We start from the raw sequence: 25,225 nt of genomic DNA, 5'->3' as shown, positions 1-25,225 counted from the left end.
TCCAACCCAAAACTGCAGCCCCCATTTGGAAAGTTGTTTTAAACAAAGAAGCCTAGCCTGCACATTGAGCCATAGCTCTGTAGTGTCCAGCCTAGTGAAGATCTGCATGGGTTTGAAAGCTAGTGTAAGTCTGCGGTTTTTTTAGTGGTCTAATCAAAGTATCATCCACCCTCGGCTTCACTTTTTGTATGAGAAACACATGAAAATTGCCTTCATCACCTCTTGGCACTATTAATGCGCTTTTAGCTCTAATTGCAGGTTATTTCTACAGTCTATTTTTGGCCTTATTTTATGAAAATATACCCAACTGGGAAACAGCCTTATAACACAGAACCACTTATTGGAGATAATATGAGAATTACACCCACCCACCCCCTACATACTCCACCCTACTCATCTTTCTGACTCAGGAAGATGTCTGGGAGGGATGCGGCGGACTGCTAGCTGCCTGGATCAAAATTAATTGGAAGCAGAGGAAGTTTGTTTGTTTAGATTTTTACCCACTGTGAGTGGCCCCAGCCACTGTATCCGTGATGAGGCAGCAAGTTCTGGTGATCAGTTAAGCTTTATTAGACTCAGCATACAAAGGAAAGAAAAGGTAAGAAAAAGAGTGTCTCTGTAGTCCTTTGCAGGATGGGGCCTCTAGCCTCAAGCAGCAAAGATGGAATTGGTAGCTTCCTATCATTCCAGTCCTTCCAAGGCGGAGAGAATATTCCATCCCTGGTCCCAACTCTGAGCGAGTTATTCCACTCCTTTGGCAGATTGTCCTGGCTGAAAAGTCCAGGCTGTTAAACAGTCTTTGCCAGCGGAGTCCCCCAGCACAGCATCCAGCAAGCAGAGGAGGCTGTGCAGCCCCAGCTGTCCCTGGGGGCTTCTTTCTTTCAGCTTTCAACTTGCCTTCAGTTGTGCCGACTGTCCTCCGGAGACACAGGCCTCTTAGAAGCTCCTTTCGGCATCTCCCCCAGCAGACTATTTTCTCTCTTCTCCAAAGGTGATGGAAACTCCCAGGCGTCCTCCCAAATGTCCTGTTCCTTGCTCACTCACCTCTATATCTACCTCAGCTACAGCTGTTTCTCTGGGGGTGGGTTCAGGGCCTCCACCCTTGTCTGCCTCAGGTGTTTCCTTCAAGGCCAACAACCCTTCTGCTGTTGCTGAGGGGGCACTTGGCTCCTTCCCCCCAGCCGGCTGTAGCTGGCTCACACCCACCCATTGAGTGGCCAGGCCACTAGTCTGAGTGGCTTACAGTATCATAACATGGACATGAAACTTTAATGATAATCAAAACATAAAACAAAAGAAGTCCAAATCAGTACTACCTATATATGAAAGTTGAACTAAACAGGATAGGGTAGTTCCATCTTTGGACCAGCATGCCATGTTGGTGCCACTAATTTCCTGCTCTACCTGTGGCACTTGCATCAGACTTGCCTAATACTTATGTCACTACTCTAAATGAGAAAGCCGTAATGCTTGAAAAATCTCTAGAAAAATCTAGGTCTTTAATACACTCCTAGATTTTTGCAGGGCAGGGGCGGTCCTGATTCAGACTCCGGGTGACTTGTCGGAAGATGCTGTGTAAGGAAATCAAAGGAGGACCTGAGTCCCCATTTTATCTGCAATACCAGCCCTCCAGGCTTTTGCCTCTGCTCTAAAAGCAAGCAAGCAAGCAAGCAAGCAAGCAAGCAAGCAAGCAAGCAAGCAAGCAAGCAAGCAAGCAAGCAAGCAAGCAAGCAAGCAAATAAATAAATAAATAAATAAATAAATAAAGTGGTCATTAGAAAACCTCAGGCAAAGCAGGCGAGCCAGCGCCCCAAAAGCCATTCCTGTCAGTTGTGGGTAATGAAAACAAGGTCTCCAGGATGTAGAAATTCACCAGGGATTTCAGTGGATGGTTGGTGTTTGATGTATGAGGCGAGTTAAATTGGTATCAATAAATACTAACCCTGGAATGACGTTCTTTAATTATCAGCGCAGATTATACATCACTTCAAAGCAAACAAACAGCATGCATCGGGCCACAGAGGAGCCGTGTGCAAAATGTAAAGCAGAGACTAAGCAGAGCAGTGCCGCAGAGCAGCTAAGAATTGCAAAGTGCATGGTTAGGAGGCTGTGTAATCTTGCAGAGCACTGAGCAAAAAGCCTTAGGTTGAGGCTCCAGAGACATGCCTCCCAGATGTCCTTGACTCTGAATAAATTATTCGGGGAAAGTCTTGAGTGTGGGAGGGGGACTTTCCCTTTTGGTGCCTGCTCTGGTTGGGTTGCAAACAACTGGGTGGGTCTCTACTGATTTTGCAGTGACGTGTTTCTTTCTTGCTGGGGGTGCACGGTAGCCTTACCTGATCTTGGAAGGCTTGTAGTAGTCTGGCCTTGGGCCAGGTAACTGAACTAGGGAGAAGTGAAGGTGGCTTTCCTCACCTTATTACCATCCTGCTCTGCCGGATTACAGATCCCATCATCTTCAGCCATCAGGCATACCTGGCTAGGTATGGTGGGGATTGCAACACCTAGAGGTGGAGAGGAGGGAGTGGGGAAAATGCTGTTCCCCCTTAGCCTAGTACCCAGTGTAATAATACCCTAATGCAAGCCTTCCTACATGTGTCTGGGTTAATAGCCCCTGTCCCCCTCCCCCAGGAGAAAAGACAACCCAGTTCCATGAAGTGGATATGTAACTGCCCAGAAAAGCCCTCTCTTGCCCCACCAGGAAAGCAGAGTCTGGTTCATAACTCTCTAGTCTAGGACACTCAAGCAGCTGTTAATTAAAGACCTAGCCTAGAAATGGGACCTTAGGCGAAGGGCGCCCGAGCCTTGGAAAACAGCATCCAAGAAACCTGCCACCTCACGGATTGCAGCGCGGGGGGGGGGGGGGGACAAGGCTGGTTCTGAAGATCAGTGGGGATCGATGCTCAGCAGAAACACGGCCACAGGAAAGGGTGATACAGACAGTGAAGAGCGGACACGCAAGGCCAGAGAATAGAGGAGGGAACCTGAGGGTGCCAACAGGGTGAGGGGGGGGGGGGAGCCGAGGGGATTACACACAACAGAATGGAAGTTCTTTCCCGTTGCTCAGCAGCAGCTGGTGTGTGTGGTTTGGGAGAAACAGCTCTGGATGACGCCCCGGCCTCTTCCCCATACAGACGTTGCAGGGCAGTGGTAAGAACGTGACTCCTGGAGACACCAGAATGCACGAGACGGAGGAACGGTTGTGGGAAGACTACAACAAGCCGCCCGCCCGCACTCCAAAACAAGGGTGCGACATGCCCAGCCTTCTATACACGCGCCCAGGCCATTCCGTGTGCAAAGAGGCTCTTTCCGGGCGCAAGAGGCTGGAGAAGGCAGTCTTGAGACCGCCTCGACATCTCACGGGGTCGCGGGCACGGAGGCGCGGCCCCCTAAGCTCCTCCTCCCCCGTCCCTCCCTCTCTCCCCCGAGGGCGTCGCCTGAAGTGAGCCGAAGACTTTGCCCGGGGGCGCCGCGGCGGGGTAGGAAAGAGGGGCTTTCCCGCCGTCATGCCGCCATTGCGCTTCGCGGCCAACCTGGGCTGGCTTTTCCAAGAGGAGGCGACGCTGCCGCGGCGCATGCAAGCGGCCGGGCGGGCTGGTTTCCGCGCGGCCGAGCTGCCCTTCCCCTATGCCTGCGCGGCTCCGGAACTGCGGGCGGCCGCGGAACGGGCCGGCCTGGAGCTGGTTCTGATTAACACGCCACCAGGTATTCCCTCCCCCCCTCCCCCGAAGTGCCCGGGGCTGCTTTCGCTTCTGCCTCCTCTCCGTAGATCGTGGCCACTCAGCAGCGCCCCTCCCCTCCGGAAAGGGTGCCTGCTTTTCCGAAGAGGGGTTGCGCGGGATCGTCTGTCGGGGAAAAGGCAAGAGTTCAGCCGTGCAGCTCCGTGCAAAGAAAAACATTTCACCTCTTTTCAGCCTCGCTATGAATCTGTTGTTAAGCACCGTGGCCTCCGGGGCGGATAAAAATATCACTCCATTTATTGTTTGTTCCTGCAGGTGTAGATTACATCTCTTATTCCCTCTTTCCTTGCATACCTATCCATGTCAGTGGCCCATCTCCCCTCTCCCCTGAAGCCTGCTTGTGGAGCTTCCCACTGACATGTGGCAGGACACGGTGGAACTAGGAGGACCTTTGGTCTGATCCGGACCCCCCTTCTTACCTAAGCCTCTGATGGGTTTAAGAGTTTGCTCCTTCAGAGTCCTGCAGTGCAGTAGACTCCACTTGGTGGTGGTGATGATGAGGAACGTTTGTTCCTGCAGCTATTTTAAGAGGACATAATGCTTTACTATTGGTCATCCTGGTTGGGTGGGTCCTGTAGAAACCTGAGTCCAAAACATATGGATGATCAAAGATTACTGTCTCCTGGGATGGCCTTCTCTCTTTCTCTCAAAATACTGTCCAAATGATTTTAAGTTGGGAATCTTGTTGGTGGGCAAGCTAAGGCTTCTTGCTTGCCGAAGATGATCCCTTTGTGTGCTTTCCGATAATTTTGGAGGCACCTTGTGGACAAGATTGCTCAAATCTCTTGTGACTGGGATGGTCCAGTGGACACACTGCTTGTGGATGCAACTGTGGATGTGATCTGGTGATAATGGAAGTTTCCGTTTGTGCAGTTGGATTCTGTGGACGGAATCCCCACAGAGATCACAGCCACCACAGGTGTCTGTTCCTTGTCCTTCCTCGCTCACAAGGCCTTTTATTCGGGAAGCCCTCCCCAAATACACATTGTTAGTTAATGACTGCTGTTCCATTTTTGGACAAGTTATTGGAGCACATAGATGCTTTTTAGCTCCAGGAGTTTTGATCTGACTTCAAGCCTTGTTATGGCAAAGAGACTTCTTTGGTGGCCTTGGTGAATGATCTCTGCTCAGAGCTGGACAGTCAGAGGATGATTCTGTTAATTTTGCTCGATTATAGAAGGCTTGGTGTGGTATCCTTCTGGGTCACCTCTGTGGGGCAAGACTTGAAGGCAGTGTTTTCAAGTGACAACGGTCCACGTTGAAGGAGCAATCTCATAAAATAATGTTGGGGAACTCCTGTTCAGTGCCCTGGCCTTTGACCTCTGGTGTCCCTCAGAGGTCAGTCCTATTCCCTGTACCATTTAACATGTACACAAAATCACTGGGAGAGGTCACCTGGAGTTCTGGGGTTCAGGGCCACCAGTATGACAACATTCAACTCTGTCCATCTTTTCCATCTAACTCCAAGAAGGAAACACTCTCCTCCTGAGATCTTAGTGTGTTCTGGATTCATCCGGAAGTCTGGATGTCTATGTTTCAGTGGTGGCTAGAAGGGTATTTGTACAGTTAACGCTAATGTGCCAGCTGCATCTCTTCTTCAAAATGTCTTATGCGGCCAGGGTGACACAAGCCTTAATTGGATCCTCCATGAATTACTTTATATGGGGTTTCCTTTGAAGAGTGTTCAGAAACTTCGGCAGGTCAAAACTACTGCAGCCAAATTGTTGTCCTTGGCTGCTTATAGGAAGCTTGTAACTCTCCTATTGTCTCAGCTCCTCTTGCTTCTGGTGCATTTTAAGGGTCAATTCAATATGTGTACTAGTTATGACATAGAAAGCTCTATTCAGTTTAGGTATTGGCTACATGAAGGACTCTCGTTCCCAGTATAAGCCTTTCCCAGTTTTAAGATCTTTTAGGGAAGCCTTTCTGTCAGTTACATCACTCTCAAAGGTATGTCTAGTGAGAACCTAAGAGAAGGCCTTTCAGTAGGAAATAACTTGTGAGGGAGGCCAGGTCAGACTGGCCTCTCCCGCGTGTCCTTCCTGGCAGACAAAGGCCTTTCTCTTGAGTTAAACGAAGTATGCTGCTTACGTATCACCCCACAGCACTTAAAGCACTCTCTGGGAAGTTACAGTTTAATTGCACAGGCTACATATTGTCTCCCCAGCAAACTGGATACTCAGTGTATCAGCCTCAGAAGGGTGGAAGGCTGAGTCAACCATGAGCTGGCTACCTAAGCCCATCAGGATCGAATTCAAGTCATGAGCAGAGTCTTGGCTGTAGTGCTGCAGTTTAACCACTGCACCACGAGGTGCAGTAGTTAAATTTAAACTCCTCTTGAGTCAAGCCTTTGGCCACTAATCAGGCTTCAGAAAGAGTTTTTCACAGGACCTACTGCTTTAATTCTTTAAAACTTTGTTTTGAAAAGTGTGTATGTGTTTTTTTTTGTTTCTTTGCTCTTTTTTATATTGAAATGGTTTTAAAACATATGGATTTTTAATATTATATGCTCCATTGCATTTTAAATATGTAATCTATATATCTGTCATCCCATTCTATTTTGGAAGCCATCTTGCATCACTGAATTGGGAGAAGGGTGAGATATAAATGAAATGAAATACGTAAATACATGAGGAAATAGAATATTGCACTCAGGGGCTTTTGGACGGTAAGTGTCAATACTTTCTAGCCCCACTTTTCTGAGTAGATCATCAGTTCAAACGAACCTGTTGTTTTTAAAAACCCTTCTCTGCACCTCCACAAATATGTATCAAGGGAATACATACTACTCTTTTCTCAGGAAACCAAGAAAAAGGTGACAAGGGCTTAGGTGCAGTGCCCGGCCGCCAACCTGAATTCCGAGAAGCTCTGACTTTGGCTGTGAAGTATGCCAAGGACTTGAAATGTCCAAGGTAGTATTTTTAAAATATTTTATTGAACCAACAATGGACTTTGTGTCAGATGTAAAATAGTATATCATCTCTGGCCTATAGCTTGTATTCCATTAGGAATAGCTAAACATAATTTTCCCTTTTGTTGCTATATTATTGATGGATCTTGGGCCAGGCATTTCTCTACTGCACAGTGGAAGTAAGGGGTATAATAAGCTGCTGCAGTACTCCTCAAAGACCCATGGAAAAGAAGAACCTCCTGCCTAGGAGGGAATCAAATGGTAAGTTAATGTGTCTGCCCATTTCTTGAACTAGCAGCAGCCTTAACAGCTGGGCTGGCAGATAATAATTGTGTGTTTTTGTGTCAGTTCTGACTTATGGCAAACCTAGCCTGCAATAAACTGAAGAAGGGTAGAATGAGGTAGTACATGGGATGTATGCACGCACATGAACATATATGTGTTGGGAGAGAAAACATTGGAGAGCCAGCTCCATTGTTTTTCATACAAAATAAAAAAATAAATACAATTTCAAATAAAAATAAAAAATAAATAACATTTCAGAACTGTTAAGAGTGATGTCATTTCCTGGACCTCTGGGGTAACTGACCAGAATCACCTTGCCCTGATGAAAGAGTGAACTAGCAAGGTTTTTGTAGATTGTAGATTTTTGTGGAGGTGGTCAGAGAGTGAGGGAAATATTTATCAAAGAAACTTTGGCCCATTCTTTTTCTTCTTCTTCTTTTTGATGGGGATCCTACTTCATGGCAGTGCTAACACTTTTCTGCAAGATTTGTTTGCATGCTTTGTTAAAAGCTGATGAGTGTTTAGTCAAAGGTTGAAGTGCTTTAGAAGTTTACAGAAGTACTGTCCTGTGTTTTTTGAATTAAGGAGTAGTACTTGATCTCAGGTTTGCCTAGGATGCTGGCATCCGTACCATGTCTTGTAAACTTAATAGTTAGATGTCTGCATGAACTTTTCTGGGAAGTGATATTCTACGTACCAAATGGACCAGCCTTCCTTGTCAAAATGCTCCCAAAAGTGGGGTAGTGCCACTGGGCAGGGTACAGTGGGGGCTTGACTTGAGAACTTAATCCGTATTGGAAGGCGGTTCTCAAGTCAAAAAGTCTGTAAGTCAAGTCTCCATTGACCTACAGTGAATTGAAAACCGATTAATCCCGTAACAGACCGTTTTTGTTCCATTTTGGTTTTTTTTCTGGTCTGTAAGTCAATTCTCAGGCTGCAAGTCAAACCTAAATTTTGCGGCCAGAGAAGTCTGTAACTCAAAAAGTCTGTAAGTCAAGCCGTCTGTAAGTCAAGGGTCCACTGCATCTTCATTAGAATAGTTCAAATAGTTAGATGTTAGTTAGTGGCTGGGTGGTTTTAGATGTCTGTGTTTTATGTTCGAGTTTGAACTGAAGTATTAGCAGCTGTGAAGTATAAATCATAGGAAAGCAACCTCTGCTCCGAGAGAGAGAAATAACTAAAAATTCTGTAGATGTGGCTGTGAGAGTTGTCATTATGAGTTCCTGAACTCACATTTACCTCTTTATATTATGTGCCATGAAATCATTTCCAATGTATAGTGCCTCTGTGTATTATTGACCTCCAGAAGGCCTTACCTGTAACAGCTCTGCTCAGTTTTTGTTACTAAAGTTCATAGCTGGTGTGTTTTCAGCTTTCGGTTTTTTCTTTTACTTCTGTGCACAACAACTAGATGTCCTTTTGGTTTTAATCAGGTTCCTTCATTAGGAACAGTGCTATTTGTACTTCTCCTCAGCAGCTGATTGAGTGCCTTCTTTTTTGGAAGTGTTAATTCTCCAGCACTATCTCACTTTATTTTGGACTGTCTCATTTTAGGGTTTTTCCAAGATATAAAGTACCTAGAAGTGGTTCATCATTGTCCCCTGTGCAGTATTATCAACAGTTAATTTGAGTGTCTCTGTCATTGTCTATGCAAAAGCCTTTGATTGTGTGGATCATTGCAAACTATGGCAAGTCCTTAAAGAAATGGGAGTGCCTGACCACCTTATCTACCTCCTGAGAAATTTATACGTGGGACAGGAAGCATCAGTTAGAACTGGATATGGAACAACTGATTGGTTCAAATTGGGGAAAGGAGTACGACAAGGTTGTATATTGTCTCCCTGCTTATTTAACTTATATGCAGAATATATCATGTGGAAGGCTGGACTGGAGGAATCCCAAGCTGGAAGAAATATCAACAACCTCAGATATGCAGATGATACCACTCTGATAGCAGAAAGTGAGGAGGAATTAAGGAACCTTGTAATGAGGGTGAAAGAGGAGAGTGCAAAAAATGATCTGAAGCTCAACATCAAAAAAACTAAGATCATGGCCACTGGCCCCATCACCTCCTGGCAAATAGAAGGGGAAGATATAGAGGCAGTGACAGATTTTACTTTCTTGGGCTCCATGATCACTGCAGATGGAGACAGCAGTCTTGAAATTAAAAGTCGCTTGCTTCTTGGGAGGAAAGTGATGACAAACCTTGACAGCATCTTAAAAAGCAGATACATCATCTTGCCGAAAAAGGTCCACATAGTCAAAGCTATGGTTTTTCCTGTAGTGATGTATGGAAGTGAGAGCTGGACCATAAAGAATGCTGACTGCCGAAAAATTGATGATTTTGAATTGTGGTGCTGGAGGAGGCTCTTGAGAGTCCCCTGGACTGCAAGGAGAATACACCTATCCATTCTAAAGGAAATCAACCCTGAGTGCTCACTGGAAGGACAGATCCTGAAGCTGAGGCTCCTGAGAAGAGAAGACTCCCCGGAAAAACCCTGATGTTGGGAAAGTGTGAAGGCAAGAGGAGAAGGGGACGACAGAGGATGAGATGGTTGGACAGTGTCATCAAAGCAACCAATATGAATTTGACACAACTCCAGGAGGCAGTGGAAGATAGGAGGGCCTGGTGTGCTCTGGTCCATGGGGTCATGAAGAGTCAGAAACAACTGAACAACTAAACGATGATGACCATTGTCTATGAAAGATCCTCCACCAACACTGCTTTCCACAACTGTTTCTGCCCAATAGCTATCTTTCAAAAATTTCCCAACCCCATCACCAAGAGTACTCTTAATTAGGGATGGGAGTTTTAGAATTTTTTTACCACATTCTGACAGATAGATATATCTGTCAGACAGACAGACAGCTTACATACACTTAAATGTGGATCTCTTGGCGCAAAGGCTTAAACTGGAAGGCTTTGAGGCCTAGTTGGCATAAGGTAAAGGTAAAGGTTCATTTTCAGTCCAGTTGTGTCCGACTCATCCTGTTTTCAAGCCGTAGAGCCAGCACTTGTCAGAAGACAGTTTCCGTGGTCACGTGGCCAGCGTGACTAGGGAACGCTGTTTTACCTTCCCGCCAAGGTGGTACCTGTTTATCTACTCGCATTTGCATGCTTTCGAACTGCTAGGTTGGCAAGGAGCTGGGACAAAGCGACGGGAGCTCACTCTGTCGCATGGATTTAATCTTACGGCTGCTGGTCTTCTGACCCTGCAGCTCAGGCTTCTGCGGTTTAGCCCACAGCGCCACCACGTTGGCATAGCTTTGTCCAAACTTTCTATTCCTACCTGCAAGGTTTCTTTCTGAACAAGAAGTCAGGTAGAATGCCCAGAATGGAGAATTGTGGGATTTGTAATCTCAAAAACACCCCCCCCAAAAAAACCCCTCTCTATTAACAGATTGTCTTTTTTGTTTTTGTTTTGAGGATAAATGCATCTTAGTCTGGTGTCTCAGACTAAGAGATTTATTTAGACCTCTCCATTTTATGTAACCATGCCAAGAGTCCAGATTCATAATGGAGTTTAGCCTCCTAAAGCTATTGCTGTCAGATTTTCTGATATACACAAACACCTTCACCATACTAAGATGTGCATCCAGGATGGAGCTTTTAACCCATATTGCTGCATATTAAGACCATTTGCTTAAGATAGGGTCATAAGTATCCTAGTCACACCAACTCTGTATGTCTCACTAGGCAAGTCCTCTATTTATGTTCTCTGCAGAGGAAGCAAAAAAAAAGTGTTATGGCTGTTTGTTGCCACATATGTAAGACCACTCCCCAGTGAACTGCACTAATTAATAACAGTCTGGCTTTGGTTATATGTGAAAGTACTGGCTATTATTAGGTACCATCAAGTTGGTCTCCCAACTATGGTGACCCTAGTAGAAGTTCCAAAGTATGTGAGATGTTCAAGGAGTGGTTTACTATAACCATCTATTGACTTTCTATTACTGTGCAGGATTTGAACCCAACTCCCTTAAGTCACAATCCAACACTCTATCTACTATACGGGCTCTCATGATGGTGGTTACATTTTTTTTAAAAAAATCTGTAATGGCTGGGGAACCTGTAGCTCTCCAGAGGCTGATGAAATATTATTTCCAGCATACTTTACCATTAAGTGGCTGGCCTGGCTAGGGTGGATGGGAATTGAATTCCAACAACATGTGGAGAACCATAGACTCCTTGGCACGAATACATAGGCAGTGTATTAATAGAAAAAAAATTGTTGAAAAAATGACATTTATTCTTACATAGTTGACTCTGTATGATGACTATGGAACACGAAGAATGCCAAGAGGCTGTAAATCTGCTTAAAGCGATCTTGCGTACCTGGCCTGTGTGTATTTAGAGAAGGTAATAATTTAAGACAAGTTGAGTGAGGCCATATAAAATGACTCAGTTTATTTAGGTCTGATTAGAAAATTCTAAATGCTGTTGTGATAGCTACTCTTGAATGAAGTAGGTAGTCTGCCCCACTGAAAACCCTGTGCAGTGATGTGTGTTGACTGTTCAGTGCTGAAGATCATGCCATGGGTCAGTGCATCTCCTTGAGGCATGATTAAATTGGGCATGAGACAGCCTTCACTGCAGTTGCATCATAGCAGCCTTGATCCAAGGGCAAAGGGGCACCATCAGCCCTGCATCTGTCCTTCTTAGTGCACGCCAGCATTAACTGACTTACCCCTATTTTATCCCAATGTTTCTTTCTGCTTCTAGGATCCACATTATGGCTGGGCGAGTGCCCACTGGTACTGAGCAGGAGGCAGTATCTACTGAGATGGAAACTACTTTTGTGGAGAACCTCAGATATGCAGCTGACATCCTGGCTCAGGTAGGTCCTGGGTTAGTTAGCAGATCATGCCACTTCTTGAGGAGAGTCAGGTGCCCGATGATCATCAGATTCCATAGGGGAGTAAAAATTCCAGCCACCAAACCACAAAATAGCAAAAAGAAGAGGAAGACCAGCACAAAGAAGCTGTATTCAATGTATTTGACAAGCCAGGGCAAACTATTTTTAGGAAGATGGTGCTTAGAGTTATTGGTCAGGGGACTATTCAGCCATAGTTCAGATATAAGAGGCATCCTGCCTAACGTCAAAGCTTTCCATCATTTGGAAACCATTGGGCTTTGAACAGTTATTGTCCCATTTTCATCTGGTATTACAGGAAAATTTGGAAGGATTGTTGGAGCCTATTAATAGTCGGATTACTGATCCCCGCTACTTCTTGAGTACCCCACAGCAAGGTAAGCGAAGGAAACCTGAGATGTCCCCTTCATAGATGAGAAATGTCCACCACCATGCTGGAGAATGGGCACTGGATCTGTGGGAATGGGGCCAGGGGGCTTTTATTTCGGAATCACAGCTGAATAGTTGTGATATCATGAACCTGTATTCTTTTAGCTGCTGCCATTTTAAAGAAGGTAGGAAGCCCCAACCTGAAGTTGCAGCTGGTGAGTCTTATTTTGTACACTTCCTTTTCTTGGGTTATAGCTGGATGCCCAGGGCTCCTTATTCTTAAGGACCAGGAGGGAAGCCAAGATGGTACCTCAATTGTGTAATGAAACTTTCTGCTCTACTGACCTTTAGATTAACAGCTAGCTATGCTGTATCTTCTGTTTATTCAACAGGATATTTTCCACTGCCAGATCATGGATGGTAATTTGACTCAGAATTTGAAGACATACTTTCCAATTATTGGTAAGGCAGCAAAGTGTTCTTTTTACTTGTTTTGGCTTTCCTGCCTGTACCAAATGTAATCTGGTTGCCTTGCAAGTTGGTATTATGGATCTATTTCAGCATACAGTGGTGGCATAGAAATGGTGCTATTTCATAATGGGTATGAGCAAAGCAGTGCCCTAAACCAACTCTCACATTTCTTTCTAATGGTTACTATCTTCCTCTGCAGGACACATTCAGATTGCTCAGGTACCGGCACGACACGAGCCCAATAGTGCTGGGGAACTCAACTTCCCTTATCTATTCCAGCTGCTTGAGTCAATGAATTACTGTGGCTATATAGGATGCGAGTATAAACCAGAAGGTGAGTGTTATCTTATTCTGGATGAAAGGGAACAGGGCAGTGCATTGTAGGGATGTGCCTTTTTTTTGGACTCTTTAATGGCCAAATATTTCCAAGAATTCCCAGGCAAAATGCTGGGAGTTCCAGCTCATAGACCCATATCTGTATTTCACTCACTTGGAACAGCGCTTATTCCTCTGAGGCTCCATAGAGTCAAATGTTTCTATGCCTTTGTTTTCTGCTTCAGTGCTTCCTGGGTGAGGTAGTTTCACTGCCCTATAGAGGGTGCCTTCTGAAGAACTGGCACACCCAGGAAGCATTGCAGCAATTTCTTCTTAGGAAGAATTGTAACAGGAAATGAAAGCCTAGAAGGCCAAGCATAGTTATGTCTAGATCCACGGAGTCTTAGAGGACTAGGCCCTGTTGCAGGTGAGCAAAAGAAAGGTGTCTGTGAGGGTATGTGAGCTGGAACTTCTGGGATTCTGTCCGACAAATTTTTGTAGAATTCTGGAAATGGGAGTGTTTAAAAGGCACATACTTAGTGTCTTGTTGCATGCAGCTAATTGTTGTGGCTGGTTGGCTTTAGATAATCCATGTAACCACAAACAGCAGCTCTTCTTTGCTGGTGTTATTCACCCCAGAGAGGAGCAACCACGTTCTTCCATGTAGCTGAGCAGTAGCTAAATACCTGCTAAGGTAGCTTTAAGGAGCCCAGGATGGCTGCTCAGTTTATGTCCTCACTTGATGAGTATGTTTGTGGTTTGCATTACAGGAGACACACTGAAGGGGCTCAGCTGGTTGCATGAATACTGGGAGAGTCATGATCTACAGCATGGTGGACACTGAAGGATTAAGCTCAGCAGAGAAACTGAAATAAAGAGTATAAACGGATTGATGATGAAGAACACTGCGTGTGTGTCAACAGAAAAAAAAAGCCAGTTTTTTTGGCAGAGACAAGTCACCTAAAATGTTCCTTGTGCTAGGTTTGCTTCTGGGTCTATGTCCACAGTAAGATGTTGTTCCCTAATTAAAGTGACATTACTCAGTTGTTATTTCCTTTGAGCTCCAGAATGGCTGCATTCTTATGTCATTCTGTATTCTTGGACAAAAGGCATTCCTGACCCCAGTTTTCTCTGAGACACATACCCTCCCTAACTTTTTATAATTTGTTTGCCCCCTCTTTTTCTCAGTGCATTTATAAGGACTCACTCTGCAAAGAAGTGAAAAATTGGGCTATCACATTAAACAATAACGTTGACACACCTTGTTTCCCCCTCTAATGAAGGAATGGGAAGTTTGGCGTAAAGAAACAAAAGGCCTTTCTTTCCAGATCTAGCTCTGTAGTACCACTTAGTGGCTCTGTATCAGACTGCTGTGATTTCAGGGGGCAATCCAGTCTTTTCGTTTTTATCTGCCTTTTTCTTTCATAGCACACTGAGATTCACCCTTCCTGAACACCACCCATTTCGCAGGCAAGGATCTACTGCTCCATAAAATTTGGGCAGATGTTCAATGATATAATTCAACTTAGTAGCTTCCCCTAAAAAAACTACCAGCCCCATAATCCCTTATGGCATGGCTGGAGCCTAGGCACTCCCAGCCATCTTCTCCATCACAGACAAATGGTTGTTTGTGGGCAGTCTTACCAAGGGCCATATATGAGTGATGAAAAACTCCTCTGTGGACCTAAGATTTCTTACTTGCAGTTCCCAGAACTCTGATTGAGGGAATTGCTGATGAATTCTTGGAGTTGTAGTCCAGCAATTCAGGAAGTCTGATGTATAGGAAGCATGCCTGCTTCTCTCCAGAGACAAATGCAACTGATTTGGGTGTAAATTTGTGACAAAACATGTTTTATTTTATAATTAATGATCAACTTTATTTAATTTACTGTACATTCACTTATATAAAACATTCCCATTGTTGTGCAATACCCACCCCACTAAAACTCATCCCGTGAGTCATTCTAAAAAGCCTGGCCAAAGCAGCAACCTCAGTAGTCTTTCAGTTCCAAACACCAAGGCATCACAGCCATCCAAAGGCCTCACTGGGTAGCTTCTTCGGGAAAGCATGAGCAACCCTTTACATTGGGCTGGCCATGTTTTGCTTCTGGCTCCAGAGCAGTCCTCCTGATCCCTTTGTGAATGCCATTCAGCTCCATTAGAATCCTGCAAAGTGTTCTGACCCTTTTATCCAGACAGTTGTAACCTCTTATCACCCAGTGTCTCACTGTGCACCTGCCACCCTCAGTGGCTTCTCTTTTGTCCCTTCCAACCTTTGTAGCTGGATCTGCGCAGCATCTCCCTAAGTGAGAGGAGCTGGCGAGTACTAGAGGAGCCCTGTCCACAGATTGAAGCATGCGGTGTTAATGACAGATTCCAGATGGTGGTATGTGGACACAAGTTGAGGCAAGGGACTCTCACTGTTCTGAGGTTGTACTGGGAATGGCTCTCGAAAAACCACTGTGAGGCTCTGCAAAGCAAGATTTTGAGTTAGAAAATATTAACTATCAGCAGTTGCACAGGACAAAGGAACCCATTGTCACTCTATAGCATGGCCTTCTGCTGAGCAATAAAGGTAGTGCTGCACACTTGGCAGGCTTCTTGTTGAATGACTTTCTGAAGATTATTGCAACGGGAAAACTACAGATCTGCCTCTGTGTCACTGCAATCCCATGGGAAGAGCATAACAGGGCCAGATCATTCTAATGTAGACACTCAGGGGTAGAACTTCCTACCCAAAGTAGGAAACTGGAAAGATGTTCATGCTCGACAGTCCTAGACATCAGACCCCACTGTAGTCAAAAGGGTTCTGGCTTGGTGAAGTCATACTGAAGCCCCACTGCTGCTTTCTTTGAATTGCTGGCTCAAGAAGGAAAGATTCTCACCGTTTTTCCTGAATGTGAATCAAGGAATACAAGAACAAAGCAGTCTGTGAATTTCTGGTTCAGAACCACCTACAAAGAGAGAGAGAGACAGAGAGAGGAAGATTGCTATATTAAAAAGGAAGACCTTATATCAAGCTCAACAAAGGGCAACCTTGAGCCACTTCTGCATCTCCCAAGGCCCCCAAAGGCCACCTCTGCCCAAAGGTAAAAAGTGGAAGAAAAATTACACAAATACATCCCTACAGAAAAAGGTATGTTTCCATTATTAAAGACCTAAGGGGCTTTGGAGGTGTATCCAATACTCCCCTATTCCCCCAACTCTAGAGACAGAAATTGAAGGGCTCATTAAGGCAATTTGTTTGCTTGTTTAAAAAAATGGTTGTTAACGGCTCACAGTGTAATCTGTGGACAAGAATTTGGTTCTCAGGCCTGTTAGCATTTCCTTATCCTGCCTTACACTATTACGACATGCAAAAAGCAACAAGAGGTATGTCTTCACTGAGAGATTCAAACACCTTTGCTTGGGGGTGGGCAGGAAGGCCATGGGAGGACGATGACTGGAAGACAAGCACTCTCTTAACTAAGCCCCCCAACACCACAAAGGATTGAAATATTATTTCCCTAAGTTAGAGAAGATCCCTACATCAAAAGAGTTGCATATCATTATGTATTTTCAGCAAAAAGCCAAGGGATGCTGGCACCAATTAGCAGAAGTGTGGGAAATGGCCAAATCAGGCAATCTGGGGTCATTCTTGATTAAGTCATGGCAAGCTCCTTGGTAGAGCGAGTCTCCAGTAGGTCATAAGTGTGTTGGAAGACTTACCAAATACTGGGTACCAGCATCAGCATTCTGGAAATGGCGGCAGCTTTGTGGGAAACGATTCAGTAGCACCTTGATAAGACTTTGATACCAGGAAACTGTCATGGTGAGGAAACAGCTCTGCTCAGGTGGGAAAAAAAGGAAGAGGTCAAATTAAGGAGATGGAGATCCTTGCAGTATATGGCCTAGGAAAACAAGAATCCTGTTGATAAAAAATGAGTGCCCTTCTCTCTCACACACACACAGAGTTCTCCAAGGCCCTTCATAGGCTAAGGCTACTTACTAGATCTGCTGTATTTCATTTGTGTGAGTTTGCACAGGCCGGTGTACCAACCCTTTGCCCTGCTCAGCCACTCACCAACTGGGGATCAATGTCGGCAATAGATTTCCTGTGCACAGCAGCCAGCAGTTCCTCGAGCTCGCCAAGGGACAGCTTGCCTAACTTCAGTTTGTCAGAGGCAAGTGGCTCGAGGAGGAAAAGCCGCTTCCAGAGGTTGTCGCGGCGACAGTGACACTTGGCGAGCTGCACCATGTTGTTCAGCTGCTTCTGAGCAGCAGCCACCTCAGAGGCCAACAGCGGAAACAAGGGAGACGTGTAGAAGAGGCCAGGGCCCACTTTGACTTGGGGGCCGCCGGCGTAGAACTCGCCAGTGTCCTCCACTTCCACCCAAGGCTCTGGCACTTCCCTCCGCTGCCGGCTGCCCTCTGCCGTCTCCCACGTCGACCGTCCCACAACGGGTTCCAGAGTCTCTCGCTGTAGCCGTGGCAGCTTTTTGAAGCGGCGCATGTCGGCCGTTAGCCGAGGAAACAGCTCCCGTTGGCTTGTCATGATGACATAGAAATGCAATCTGTGAGGAGAGAAAGTTGTTCCACTAACTGATTTGTCTCATGTAGCCTCGTGCCTTCTAATGTACAACCATGCTCACACATAACCCATCAAACACAACCAATATTAATTCAAGACAGTCTTAGAACACCAGTGAATTGGCAGCAGAGATGGTTGTGCTGCAGCTACCTGTACCCTACACACCTCTATCAGCTCTGAACATTCTCAGTCTCCTCATTTGCTACACTGCATATTGGAACAACCAAGTCTGTGCAATCTCATGCCATTCCCACAAGCAGGCATGCCCCTGCCTGCAACGATCTGCTTTTCTTCTTACCGAAGCATGTGTCGCTCTGACTCACTCTGTTCCTCAAAGGGTGCAGCACTGTGGCACACGAGCATAGACACATCAAATTCATCATGGTGACGGAGCCCTTCTGAATCCTTATAAGAACCTGAGCTGTAAAAAGAGAATGCTATGACAGACTTTTTGGTAGGCAACTCAGTATCAAGGGGTGAGAGCAGTACCAGTCCTTTTGGCCACCAGATGGACTGCTCCTGACTGGGCTTGTTTTCACGACAGGTAGTTCTAATGAACTAAAATTACTCCGGATGCAGTTGGCTTCCCTATGTGTCCAGCAAAACTGATGTTTTGTCCATGGTTTGATTCACCCTTGCTATATAATTGTAGTGTGCTTCAGTTATATGTAACTACTTGGGGTTTGCAGCATCACAGTCAAATTGTATAGTTTGGGCAAAAACATACATATATAATGGTAAAAGAGGGAAACCACTAGATAGGAAGGCAGCAGGTTTTGCCATTAATAGACCACATTATAACAATATGTCAAACCAGGAACGTGTGCTCCAAAAATGTCATTCCCACCCTGTAATACCACCCAAGTAGCATTACCAGCTTTGCATTTTTTCATGTAACTCCTTATCAGGTTTGAAAAAGCAATAATGGTGATTTCAGCAAACTTGTAAAAAGAAAAGTTTATAGTAGTAAAATGTACATATACACTATGTTTTGTGCTGGGAAAGGGTCTACATTTCAGATTCTCCCATCATATAACAAGCCTTCATGCTCAAACTTTGAGCTAAACTAATTGCTAGATCTTGCTTTAGTGCAGGTGAGCTCAAATACTATCTTTTCACAAAGGGTATACTTCTCAGCTAGACTGGCAAGATGCAGGATGTTCTGTAAAGAGTGGAGGCTAAGAATCCAGTGGCTCTGTCCTATCCAAGACTAGACTGCAACTGCAAAAGGTAAATACTTGGGAGGTCCAAAAGCTAACAGTAGCATAAGAGGCTACTTGGTGTTTTCAAGAACTTAAAGCAGGGAAAAGTTAAACTAGCTTGTGATGGAACCAGTGGGGTCATACTCTGTTGCAAAAGAACTTGGATGCACTGGATTTCTTTAGAGAAGGATAAAAGCATCCTATATGGATAGTGATCTGGCAGAAGCAATAAAGAAATCAGGCGCAAGACAGAAGACGAAGGGAACTATGAAGAGTGGAAAGCAATAGTTGTAGGTAATTTGAAAGTCACCTGGGATTCTCAAAAGGGTCAGTGTAATTCTGTGTTAATGAAACAAGACAATACCCTCTGCACAAAACCTCTCTCTAAAAAGCAAATACCTTACACTTTTCATGTGAAGTAGCAAGAAGCAGTGGTAGAGTAGAACTTAGTTCTTTTAAGCTGGTTGCAAAGTTTTGTGAAAGATTCAGTGGGTAAAATTTACTATGGACCGAGGCTGACACAAAAAGGCAAGTAAGTGTAATACTGTAGTATTTACAGAAAATACTCTTAAAAGTTCAAGTATCATACACTACAGAAACTTAGTGTGAACAGTTAATTTTTGTGTAAAATTATCTCTGTGTCAACTATCCTGGATTCCTGACAGTCTGCTTTCTTGATAAAGAAGTAACATTCTTTTAAAATATAATCCATTCATACTCATGTAAAACACATTTTGTAAGGGCTAGTCCTGGTTACTTAGTCTTGGGAAAACTCCATAAAGTCAAATTTCAGGTTGCAAGGCTACAGGAAAGACCTGCAAAGCTTTCTGAAGGACCTAGCAACATTAAATGCATAATAAAATATTGTCACAGCCACACCAGAGCTGTAAGAAGCATGATTAGCTTTTGAGTAACAGAGGTGGAGAAGACTGTTCACCAGACATGGTATGTATAGTTCTTCCTGCTCACAGCTGCTGATAATTAGTGCTGAAACATCTGCATTAGAAAAACCTGTAGATCACTTACCTGTTCCAGATGGAGACTAGGGCATACTCATTTTGCTCTGGGCCAGGGGTCCCCTTCTTGCCTTCAGAACTAGTTCCTGCCCTGGCCATGCGTAATGGCTTCATATGGTAGGTGCTGGCATGGTCTGTGATATAGTTGTATAGCTGGTGTGCTGTTATGGTGTTGGTTGGTAAGGCCAAGGCACCTGTGTTGGGGGAGAAGAAGTAGGTTTCCATTTTCTCTTGTTTTATAGGGGCTGTACAACTGCTGGTTCCACTTTGATATGTCTGTGGGTGGACTTGTATATATATTGGCTCTATACGCAAAATGAATTAATGTTCCTTGTTAGAAGAGTATACAGCGCTTCCTTTAATCGCTGTTCTAGTTTTAGTTGACTAAGCAAGCAAGCATATTTTTAAACATTTATACTCTATGCCTGATTGTATGCTTTTTATTGTTTTACATTTTCACTTATAACCATTTGCTTGTTTGATTGCTACTTCCTTTGCACTGTCTTCCTTAATTAGTTCTGACAATACGCCCACAATCTCTTTTCACTGGATTCTTGAATGGGCTCTATAGTGTTTTATTAGGAGAGGCTCTTGTGTTAAGACAGGAAGGGATGCACAAATCTGCTGGACAGCTCAGTGGTTTAGATCTCTGGCTGGAGCCAGAGGTTGGTAGTTCAATTCCCCATTATGCCTTCTTGATAAGGGCTGGACTCTTATCAAGGGCTGGACTCTTATCCCTTCCAGCTCTGCAATTCTATGATGATAATGATAATTTTGATTTTTTTTCCTGTGTTTATAGATTTGCAGTCATCTACCTTTCTTTTCATTCTTTCTGTACTGGAGGGTGGATATCATGACAGGTATTTGGAGTTTGGTCTGGACATGGTACAGCACATCATTGTTAAGATGTGTTGCTTCTAAGGTTTTTCAGCCAAGAAGTTACTTCCTGCACTCATTTTCTTATTTATTTTACCTTAACTTGCAGCTGCAAATACTTTACTTTCCATTGCTTATTATGTGATGCAGTTTCTGCATTTTATGTGTTTTCATAAATTTCTTTACTAATTCGAAACAACATATGTGATAAAACAGTGGCAGTTTCTCTGGAATCTAGAACAAAACAAAAGCCCATTTCACTGTTATCAGTTTCCTACTGCAAAAGCTGCTTGAGGGCAGGGAATTTCTAATGCTACATACACCGCTGGTGTAGTATTTAAAAAAGCAAGGATAGGATGCTTGGGACTCCCTAGAATTGCTGTCCCCTACTGAATCCACAGAAATGGGCCCAATGAACCAACAGAGCTCTAACTTTTATAAAAGTTTCCCCAAATGTCTCAAGGAACACTCACCTTGGAAGATATGATTGCGTCCAAACTTTGGAATGTCAGGATGTTGGGCGATGAAGTCTTCTAGGAAACTGGTAAGATGATAACCTTGTCGCAATGCCATGTGGGATCCAAGCAGATATTGATGCACAATGCGGAGATGAAAGTCATAGCTGAATGAATGCACATGCATGAGATCACGCACCTTGTCACACTCCTCTGTGAAGAGCATAGACAGCTGAAGAGGAGAAAATAAGAAATGAAGTGACAGCCTAGAGAAGCTAAAACACTGAATGGTGCTGAATAAAGGAGGCCAGAAAAAGACTTGAGCAAAACAGGTGGCAAGGAAAGCAGGCTGACTGGATATTCATCTCAGAACTGAGGTAATTCAATCTAGTCAGCCCTGTCACTCCAGTGTACAAAGCACCACAATCCTTCTTTAGCAGAAGGTGGCTGGATTAGCAGCCTCAACACACTAAATCCGATACCACCCACCTAGTCCCTGCCTTAATGGCACAATCCAGGGGAAACCGGGAGGGTATATTTTGTAAGGCTTGCATGTTTGTCAGTAGAACTAGGCTAACGGAGATACAGGCCTTCCCTCCTGAGATGTGCATCTGGAATAAGAGCACTGTGGTCCTGAGAAATGGGACAGTGATTGTATTAGCTATCATAAACAATGAACAAAGGTGGAGAAAATGAAATTGCCTTTTTCTAATACAGTTATATGCTCTGAAAGGGTTTCCTGGGTTTACAAGCATGATTTTGTGATAATACTGCTCAATATACAAGCAGAAAATTTTTACCAATCAGGGTGGATCTGGGAGATAATGCTTAAAATGTAGCTAGTCTCTCTCTCTCTTACTTATTCCCTCCTTTTTCTCGAAGGCACCCACAGCAACATACATGAGGATGCCCTGTGAATAAGGAGTAAAACAAAATTAGGAGTTGCTGTTTCAGTTTAATATGGGAAGAACAGAAATGAAGGCCAAGTGTTATATGTCAGGGCAAGCAGGATCTTGGGCACCTGCTTTTGACCAAGTGATACAAACTGTGAAAAAGAGGGGTGTTTGTAAACAGATTAATGTAATTTCAAATGCAACATGCATGCATTTCTTTGTCTTCCCACCAGTGTTTCTCCACACAAACACACCCAAGTCATGATAACTTTATAAGGGAGCAAACCTTTTAGCTCTTGGAATGGACGTGATAAAAGTAGCATCTTCAAAAACCTCAGGAAACAGCCATCTTCATGAAATTTCCAGTGAGTGCCACAATTTAAGTAGCTTTTCATATACTTCAAAAATTACCCATTCATCCCAGTGGAGCCCAGTTGCACCTCTTCTATCATTTGCTAACAGCCTATGAGGACCATTCCTTCTCCTCCTCCATTAGGACAGCTTTACTGTTGCAATTAAAACAGAATACTACAAACCAAGATGGCGTTCAATCTCGTTAATGTCTGCTAACAGACTGCCTCATGAATGAAAACTGATCAAGCTGATTCTAAAGAATTTAATACCAACATAATTTATTCAGTCTTTGATGGAATTACAGCATTTAGTTTTTTCAGTTGCAAGATTTTGTTTCTTGACTCACAGCTGACCAAGAAGCTGGTTTAAACATGGCAAACTGTGCATAAGAGGCTGGGAAACCGTGGCACTCAAGATGCCATCAAACGGCAACATCTCTCACCCCCACCACTGACTATGCTACCTAGAATATACAGAAGTCTTAACAACGCCTGGAGGGCCATATATTCCCTGCATCTACTTTAAATCTTTTGGAACACAGCTGTTATTAACATGGGGATAATACACTGATATAGTATGAGGCCTTCAGCTTCTATCATCGCTGTCTCCAGAACACTTTTAGTGTCATTAGAATTTAGAATCCCTTTGGCCCTCTTCAAGAGTTTGCCCTGACATAAGGAGAAGACTGAACGTTTTTTGGATTAGAAGAAAGGAATGGTACTCTGTAGGATTAGTTGTCTTGTGCCTCTGCACCCAGTGTCACAGAATGGCTACCCACAGTGCATGAAGAGACCCATCAGAATCAGGCATGACTGAGCACAGAACAAACCCGATAAAAAGACGAGGATCTCCTCTCGTGCTCGGTCCAAAACTCCATCTAGTGGGATAATATCGATAGGCAGTTTGTAGTCGGGCAGTCCCCAAATGAAGGTTGCAGAATTCTGATGCATCTTGTGAAAATCCAAGATACACCACTAACCGACTTTTGCAGAAAAAATAAGTACCACACAAGCTGCAAAGTTTGCGAAGTCCTTCCCTGAAGGAAAGGTACTGGCTGGCACTTCCACTGCTCCACTACTCACACAGCAGTAAAGGAAACTTCCAGTAAGATAACTATGTGTGCCTAATATTCAGGAGAAGACTATACCTTCCATTATTCAAAGATCTCAGGCAGCATGTCCGAGATCTGAAAGACTCAAGAATTCTTTCGAGAGCAGTGAACTTCATTGTGTTAAACATCATTTCCTTCAACCTCACCATGGCAAAGAGCATATCAACAGGATGACGAGGATTCTGATCTGATCCTGAGCCCCAGCCAAGGCAATGACTGCCATACTGAGTCTTCAGATTCAGTCGCTGCATCACTCAAAGCCACCCCTTGCATGTACATTCCAAGATCATCTATATTCACCCCAGGACAAGTCAGATATAGCACTGTTACCTGTGAGTTGACAGACTGGCCCATGGGGATTCGTGAGCATTCCAGTGCATATTGCTTCACACAGAAATAACAGCCCTAAAGAAATGAAAATAAAAGATGAGTTATAGGAACTCAGCCTTCTCCAACAGCTAATTCAAGTGCAACGTCACTGTCTCCATAGGGGCTAGACCACCTCGATCCGCTTTTACCCCTCTAGTAAGCATCAGTTCATCTGCAGTAGGCTACATTCTTATTTGCCTTCTTGGTACTTGCAACTCATCTCTGAATTCTCAGGTCTCTAAATACATACACTGGCTCATCCCGCGTCAGCACATTGGTCTGGCCAGAATGCAGCAGAGGGCTGTTCCTACTCACCTGAAAAGCTAATTCCATTAATACGATGCCACCAGGCAGGGCTCTTTGCAAATGGTATGTGGTGACAGGGGGGCTGGTACTCTGGAAGAGAAAGGTTTGCATTGTTATGAAGTAGAAACAGCTCTTTGTGGTTATAGAATGGATTGTTTAACAGCCTAAGAAATCACATTCCAGTCCCTTCTCAAATAATCAATCCTCCCTTCTAAGAGCAGTATCTATATGAATTGAAGGTTCTATGGCAGGCAAAGTCAAGTTAACTCACCTTTGGGCTCCCATCAGCCTTTGGCCTGCTATATGAGAAAGATCCTCGCCCCTCATTGCCCATTGCTGCCATAGCTCTGATCCGACTGGTGCTGCTGAAAACCAGAGATAATACAGGGCGAGGAAAATCAAGGGGCTGCAAACACACCCTATAGCCCTTTCTTCATGCAAGAGAGATTACATGGATGTGGAAAGTTGGGAACCAACACCCCACTATATTGCCTCTTCGAGACAGAAGCAGTGTTTCTAAGTGTCTCCTTCCCTCATGCCTTTTTCCAAGACATGTTTGCCTGAGGATCCTCTAAGAAAGCAAGCAGGTCTACCTCTTGCACACCACTGCTCCATGAAGCCATAATGCCCCCTTCCTTCCAGTTCGGGATCCCCGCTACTCTGCCCATTTGCACTAACCTGCGAGTTGGTGAGGCTGGCCGCACCTGCACTAGGATGAATCCCATGCTTTGCAGGTATTGGATGTATTGCTGCAGGAAAGTGTGACATAGCTCCAGCAACCAGGCCTCATCTTTGGTCCGACATGGCAGCCCCTCTGCCGAGTCACAGCTGTGGCTGCGGTCCCTACTGGATGCTGTGGAGTCATTTGAACGGTGCCGCTTCTGAATGGCAAATGAGTAATGGGGTGTGTAAGACATAGCATTAGGGGGACACAAGGACATTGGCTTTGCCCCACAACCCAAGGAAGAGTTCTGAGAGGCAGATGATACGATCAGATTAGGCCTGGGATGCCTCTTGGCTCAAGCTATCAACTGGTGGAATAGCTCTGATTTCCTAAGCTAAGAAAGGCCTTTTATGGGTTTTCTCTTGGGATAGCCAGGAAAAAAAA

General features: G+C 44.5%; 2 protein-coding genes across 6 annotated transcripts in view; one reads left to right on the top strand and one right to left on the bottom strand.

The window, feature by feature from the left end:
• Nucleotides 1–3,412: 3,412 nt before the first annotated feature.
• Nucleotides 3,413–14,025, top strand: HYI (hydroxypyruvate isomerase (putative)). Its single transcript, XM_020783221.3, has 8 exons — nucleotides 3,413–3,705; nucleotides 6,541–6,652; nucleotides 11,660–11,774; nucleotides 12,109–12,187; nucleotides 12,345–12,394; nucleotides 12,572–12,641; nucleotides 12,850–12,984; nucleotides 13,736–14,025. The coding sequence occupies exons 1-8, from the start codon at nucleotides 3,507–3,509 to the stop codon at nucleotides 13,807–13,809; spliced, it is 834 nt and encodes a 277-aa protein (XP_020638880.3). The 5' UTR covers nucleotides 3,413–3,506; the 3' UTR covers nucleotides 13,810–14,025.
• Nucleotides 14,026–14,799: 774 nt separating this feature from the next.
• Nucleotides 14,800–25,225, bottom strand: part of SZT2 (SZT2 subunit of KICSTOR complex) — an 81,136-nt gene continuing 70,710 nt past the window's right edge. For 2 of the 5 annotated variants that reach the window (XM_020783215.3, XM_020783220.3), the window contains 12 exons: nucleotides 24,796–24,998; nucleotides 24,389–24,482; nucleotides 24,127–24,207; nucleotides 23,773–23,847; nucleotides 23,161–23,208; nucleotides 21,103–21,316; nucleotides 19,764–19,947; nucleotides 17,834–17,956; nucleotides 17,029–17,518; nucleotides 16,674–16,790; nucleotides 15,851–15,919; nucleotides 14,800–15,435 (listed from right to left, as the gene is read on the bottom strand). In XM_020783215.3, coding sequence (XP_020638874.3) covers nucleotides 15,292–15,435; nucleotides 15,851–15,919; nucleotides 16,674–16,790; nucleotides 17,029–17,518; nucleotides 17,834–17,956; nucleotides 19,764–19,947; nucleotides 21,103–21,316; nucleotides 23,161–23,208; nucleotides 23,773–23,847; nucleotides 24,127–24,207; nucleotides 24,389–24,482; nucleotides 24,796–24,998 — 1,842 coding nt within the window. In that variant the 3' untranslated portion in view covers nucleotides 14,800–15,291. The remainder of the gene's footprint in view (nucleotides 15,436–15,850; nucleotides 15,920–16,673; nucleotides 16,791–17,028; nucleotides 17,519–17,833; nucleotides 17,957–19,763; nucleotides 19,948–21,102; nucleotides 21,317–23,160; nucleotides 23,209–23,772; nucleotides 23,848–24,126; nucleotides 24,208–24,388; nucleotides 24,483–24,795; nucleotides 24,999–25,225) is intronic. The other 3 variants (XM_020783216.3, XM_020783217.3, XM_020783218.3) reach the window with 3 other exon arrangements.

The sequence above is a fragment of the Pogona vitticeps genome, chromosome 4 (genome assembly GCF_051106095.1).
Source record: "Pogona vitticeps strain Pit_001003342236 chromosome 4, PviZW2.1, whole genome shotgun sequence".
NCBI classification, from domain to species: Eukaryota; Metazoa; Chordata; class Lepidosauria; order Squamata; family Agamidae; genus Pogona; species Pogona vitticeps.
The sequence above is the reverse complement of the archived record's forward strand: the minus strand, read 5'-3'. Positions and strand labels throughout refer to the sequence as shown.